The sequence below is a fragment of the Nicotiana sylvestris genome, chromosome 5 (genome assembly GCF_000393655.2).
Source record: "Nicotiana sylvestris chromosome 5, ASM39365v2, whole genome shotgun sequence".
Lineage (NCBI taxonomy): Eukaryota > Viridiplantae > Streptophyta > Magnoliopsida > Solanales > Solanaceae > Nicotiana > Nicotiana sylvestris.
In genome coordinates, this window is record NC_091061.1 from 85,093,172 (window position 1) to 85,099,159 (window position 5,988).

A 5,988-nucleotide genomic window follows, 5' to 3' on the forward strand; every position below is an offset into this window, starting at 1 on the left:
TCTTCAACCCATTGGTGTTTCCATGACTTGTTCAATGTCTTAAGTAATCCAAAAAATATGTCAACGAAAATATAGTATAGTAATATATAAATTCAAGAAAAGATCAAATCTCACTCTTATCTGATTACTCTCTCTCTCTCACACACACATCTAATAGTAGTTGTTAAATTTGCTGGAGGAGTAGGAGGAACAAAGTAGTTTGAAACAGATCATAAGCATATATCTAAACATGAGATGGACAACTCTCCAGCCACTGATGCTCGAATTTCTTACAGAAAACACCATTTCACCAAATCTCAATTAAACTACCAATTAGACTCTTCACATAAATTATTGGATATGTCAGTCTATATTTCACTCTTTTCTTCCTCTATATTTCCTATTGTCACCAATAAGATTTCCCACATCACATCTTCCTCTATTCCTTCAAATGCATTCATTTCGCTTCCGAAAAACTCCATTGCTCTCCTCCAAGTTATTCAGGATGAAGCACAGTGGCCGAAAGAACAATACATTTTCTATATTTGTGGTGGTATTTTCAATATTCCTCTTTGGATGCTTCATGTACAATGAAGACGTTAAGACAATAGCTGAATTCCCATTTTCCATGACCAGAACTCAAGATATCAGCAATGAACCTTTGAATCAGGGAAATGAGGTTCAAGAAATTACAAGAATAGATGGTAGCTCTGAACAAGAAGTTGCCAGCTTGAAGTACAATGATGAAGTGAAAGATGACGAGAAAACAGAAACACAGATGCCTACTACTGAAGTTGATGAAGAAGAGGAGAATATTGAGTTGCCACCTGAGGATTGTGATCTTTTTACAGGACAATGGATTTATGACTGTGTCACTCACCCAATTTACAAAGAGCCCGAATGTGAGTTTCTCACAGCACAGGTCACTTGCATGAGAAATGGAAGAAAGGACTCCATGTATCAGAATTGGAGGTGGCAACCCAGAGACTGTTCTTTACCCAAGTATGACGTGGATCATTTTCTGTTTTCTTGATTTTTTAGTCTTTCATTATCTTTCTATTTCAATAACATTTTGGTATTTAAATTTATAGGTTTAAACCAAGGTTGCTGCTTAAGAAACTGAGAAACAAGAGACTCATGTTTGTTGGAGACTCGCTGAACAGAAATCAATGGGAATCCATGATTTGTTTAGTTCAATCAGCGGTTCCACCAGGCAGAAAAAGCTTAAACAAGACTGGTTCTTTATCTATTTTCAGAATCGAGGTATATATCTTCGCTTTTCCCCTTTTGAAGAAGTAGCGTTAGCTTTGATTATCTCATATATGCTTCGCCCTCCAACACTATGATTATGCCCTCATACATGACTCATATATACTCTTATTAGGAAAGACATTAATTAATGACACCTTATTAATCGCTCATATATATATTCTTGATTCAGCATAAATGTTTTTACATATCAGTCTTATTTGACAAGTTATAACAGATTTATTGTCTCATTTTCCCAAGAAATTAGTTCCACATATTATGAACAATTACTTTTAGTTGAAGGTGACAGATTGCTTATAAAACTCATTAAGTTATAACCATGTAATAGTTTTGATTATATACTTTAATTTAATGAGCTATGCTGCATATTGTTTAAGATTTGATTAGTTGGATTGAATTATCTACAAGAAGACCGACATATTAAGTCCACCTAATGCTGGTGAAGTGGTTTGTCCATCTATGGATAGTTGTTGGACAACTCTCACTACCCTCTGGGAAGAATTTTGTATCTGTTTAATATAATAGATGTAAATGTGAATATGTAGGATTATAATGCCACAGTGGAATTTTACTGGGCCCCATTTCTAGTGGAATCAAATTCGGATGATCCAAATATGCATAGTATATTGAACCGAATCATAATGCCCGAATCAATCGAAAAGCATGGCAAGCACTGGAAGAATGTGGACTATCTCGTCTTCAACACATACATTTGGTGGATGAATACTTTTGCCATGAAAGTTCTGTAAGTATTACTCAAATTAAGTCCAGCTTGATTTTACTTCCGCTTCAGTATTTGACATTTATGTTTGATATTTTTCTTACAAAACAGACGAGGTTCGTTCGATGAAGGGGCGACAGAATACGATGAGATTGAAAGACCAGTAGCTTATCGGAGGGTTTTGACAACATGGTCGCAGTGGATAGATAACAATGTGGATACCAATCGCACCAGAGTCTTTTTCATGAGCATGTCTCCTCTTCATATCAAGTAATCCCTATAACAGATTACATTACCTAAAAGATAATTACATGCAATTGTGAAAAGTAATGTATGTTACATACTATATAGAGCAACTTTAAGTACACTGATAATATTTAAAAAAAGTTATATTCAGTCTATATAAGTTAAATCCCTCGTCAAATAAGCTGTAACAGATACCCAACTATGACAATCTTCTGAATTCTTGCTTGGTTAACCCTTTGCAGGAGTTTGGATTGGAACAATCCAGATGGGATAAAATGTGCAAAGGAGACAACCCCAGTATTAAACACATCAATGCCGCTAAGTGTTGGGACAGACAAGAGACTGTTTGTGATAGCAGCAAATGTTACTCAATCCATAAATGTCCCTGTATACTTCCTCAATATCACCACTTTATCGGAGTACAGGAAAGATGCGCACACCTCTGTCCATACCATTCGACAAGGCAAAATGCTGAAGCCTGAGCAGCAAGCTGATCCAACAACATACGCTGATTGTATTCATTGGTGCCTCCCCGGATTGCCTGACACTTGGAATGAGTTCATCTATTCACGTATTTTATCACATTCTTGACACTTTGCATTCTCTTTCTTAAAACAGCAGTGTCCGGCCAGTTTACACGTGCCTCACCGAATACTGTTACCTAAGCCTTCATATGTGCAGCTCCACTCCAATTTCTATTTTTATTCTTCTTCAATTTTGGTTTAAAGAACCACAATTCTAATTTTGGTATTTTTTTATTATTTCTTCGTCCTTATTATTTTTTCCTCAAGAAAAGAAAAAATCTTGTAGCTGTGAGTGCCCTTAGTTTTCTAGTGGTTAATTCCAAGGATCTTCTTTTTGTGCCTACCCTTGGGTTTTTATAGTGGTTCCATATCTTTGAGTAGGTTTGGGCTTTTTGTTTATCTTTTCCATTTCATGAGCCTGAAATAGAGGCACGTCTCACAAAGAAAAGAGTCTGCCAGTTGGGTAAACGCCTACAGAGACATATTTACCACTAATGTACAAGCAAATTCTATTTTCGTAGAAAATAAACGATAGGTGACTATTAGTTATCGCTAGGATCGAAATAATCAGGTGTCACGCAAAAGTTAGTAAAATAAATCTTAAACGATAATAAACCAGACAACAAAAGAGAAATATATCAAAAGATACACAAATATTTAATGTGGTTCGGTCAATTTGACCTACGTTCAGAGGCGGAGATGAGCAACCCACTATATAAAGAAAGTATAAAATATCGAGAGAATAACCTCACAAAGAGGCATATACAAGTGATAGCATAATACTTGTATCACAAATTCTCCCCCTAAACAAGACTCTCAAACTCCTTAGGGACTACATTGTGGATGTGCTACTAAATGAGAAGGAAGAATCCTCAATTTCTAGAAATCCAAAATATTTTCCTCCAAGAAAAAGGATTAACCAAACACAGAGGAATTATATTTTCCTTTTCGTAAAATATAAAATCAATTATCATAAATGTGTTGCCCTTTTTTTAAGAAATAGGAAAACTAGATATGGCAATAAATCAGGACAAACACCTAACAATTATCCCCCTTAGACTGAATTTTTTGACAAAATAAACTTGATCGACCTTCTTCTCATAATCTTCAGCAAGTCGCATCTCCTCTCCACCACAAAGTTTGTCTCAATATGAGAAGCACGCTGGTAAAATTTCTCAGACACAAATTATGATTACCATCAAATATGTTGCGGCTAGAACTAAACCCGCCTATATGAACTGTATTGAACCTCGCTCTAATACCACCTGCTAGAATGGAAATAATAAGATGTTATATAGAAGCTAGTAAAGCAAATCTTAAAAGACTATAAATGATACAACAAAAGAGAACTATACCAAAAGAGATACAACATTTAATGTGGTATGGTCAATTGAACTATGTCCATGGGTGAAAATGAGTAATCTACTATATAAAAGAGAGTATAAAATAATCACGCCCAAAGCAGAGGAGGCGTGGCCGGCACCCGGTGCCACACTTGACCCCGAGGGTACCACTCTGTAACCGTAACTCTAAGGGAATCCTTCAACTTAGGCCGACAAGGCCTGCCTGCAAACAAATAATACCAACTAAAGCCGACAAGGTCATATCCTGAATCATCTGAAAATAACATCTTATCTCATTTGAAGGATAAACATACCCAAAAGCTCATATACACAACTGTGCAGGACGACAAGGCTGCCATAAATGATTACAACAAAATTACCAAACTGAGCATATACAAGGTCCAGCAAGGCCACCACACTGATGTACAAAGTATACAAGATTCGTCTACAAACCTCTAGCGATAACGGAATTGTACCATGATCAGGATAGGGCCTCAACCTACCCATCAAACCTGTATATACAAAATGCACTCCAAAACCTAAACCTGGTAACTCTGAATGGATGGAGCATACCAATCAAGCTAATGATTTTCTCTGTCTACTAGGACAGTCTATCCCGCTGTCTATCAGAACCTGCAAGCATTAAATACAGCGGTACCAAAAAAAGGGACGCCAGTACAAAATAATATACCGAGTATGTAAGGATATAGAATAATCGAAAGCTGAAACTAAACTAAAGTACATAGTAAACTGGAAACCAAAGAAGGCTCTGAGATATACTTACATGTTCCGACTTAACATAATGTAATATAGTGATATTATAGCTAGCCGACCATATATAAGGCTCGGTGTATCTCTCATTGACCAAGTGTTCAGGAAACAATATACTCTTATTGACCATAAGGCCAAGAAATTATAAACTCTCACTAACCATAAGGCCAGACAATAATATCTCTCACTAACCAACTAGCCAAGCAATAATATCATTCATTGACCAAGTGGTCCGGCAACAAAAAGTTCTCATTGACCGTAAGGCCATGCAATAGTATATCTCACTGACCGAGTGGTCTGGCAATAATATATGTCACTGATTAATGGCCAGGCAACATAAAACTCTCACTGACCATAAGACTAGGCAATACATATCTCACTAACCAAGTGGCTAGGCAATAATATTTCTCACTGACCAAGTGTCTAGGTAACAAAAAATATATGTATAAGATGATGTATATCATGTATGTAGTAGAATGTTTGAAGGTACATGTATAACTCTCTATCTCTTTCTAACATCATGGAACAATATGGGGCGGATAGGAATCCCTCTCACTAAGATACGATGAGAACATATGGGAAGATGTAACACCTATAGAGACATAAACTCTATAGTATGCGTTTCTCTTATACAATTTGTTTAACTCTCTCTTATTATGGATTGTCAATGAAAGAAGGGATAGCCTTTATATACCTTTGTCGCTTCTTCTCAGGCTTAGTATATATGTAAATATTGTCCGACACACTTCAACCTACATTAAGACATTAAACTATGGTTAAGATACGAACAACTTAAAACTTATTTCTAAGCTAGTAGATCATTTCAAGAAAATTGGGAAGAATCTCCCCTATAACTTTCACTTCCTCCTAATTAGAAATGACATCAACAAAAACTAGAACAATATTAATAACAATAACAATAACTCTTTGAAGTGCCGACCACATGATGTCGCTCGTCTCAGATTATGTTTTCTTCCTTTTTGTAGTATTCTAGATTATGACCATGTTATCGTCTGTATTCTTTACTCGAATGATAAAAATGATGCTCTCTCGCCCTAGTAATGTCTGCGAGTCCCGTAACAATAGGGGAACATATTTATCCTGTCATCTCTACTCCATCTTTTGTTATCTCTAA

The 5,988-nt window shown here is 36.1% G+C and overlaps 1 protein-coding gene across 1 annotated transcript; it reads left to right on the forward strand.

Annotated features, from left to right (window-relative positions):
• Positions 1-350: 350 nt before the first annotated feature.
• On the forward strand, positions 351-3,082 carry LOC104233480 (xylan O-acetyltransferase 1-like). Its single transcript, XM_009786875.2, has 5 exons — positions 351-981; positions 1,071-1,242; positions 1,794-1,993; positions 2,081-2,239; positions 2,458-3,082. The coding sequence occupies exons 1-5, from the start codon at positions 431-433 to the stop codon at positions 2,804-2,806; spliced, it is 1,431 nt and encodes a 476-aa protein (XP_009785177.1). The 5' UTR covers positions 351-430; the 3' UTR covers positions 2,807-3,082.
• The last annotated feature ends 2,906 nt before the right edge of the window (positions 3,083-5,988 follow it).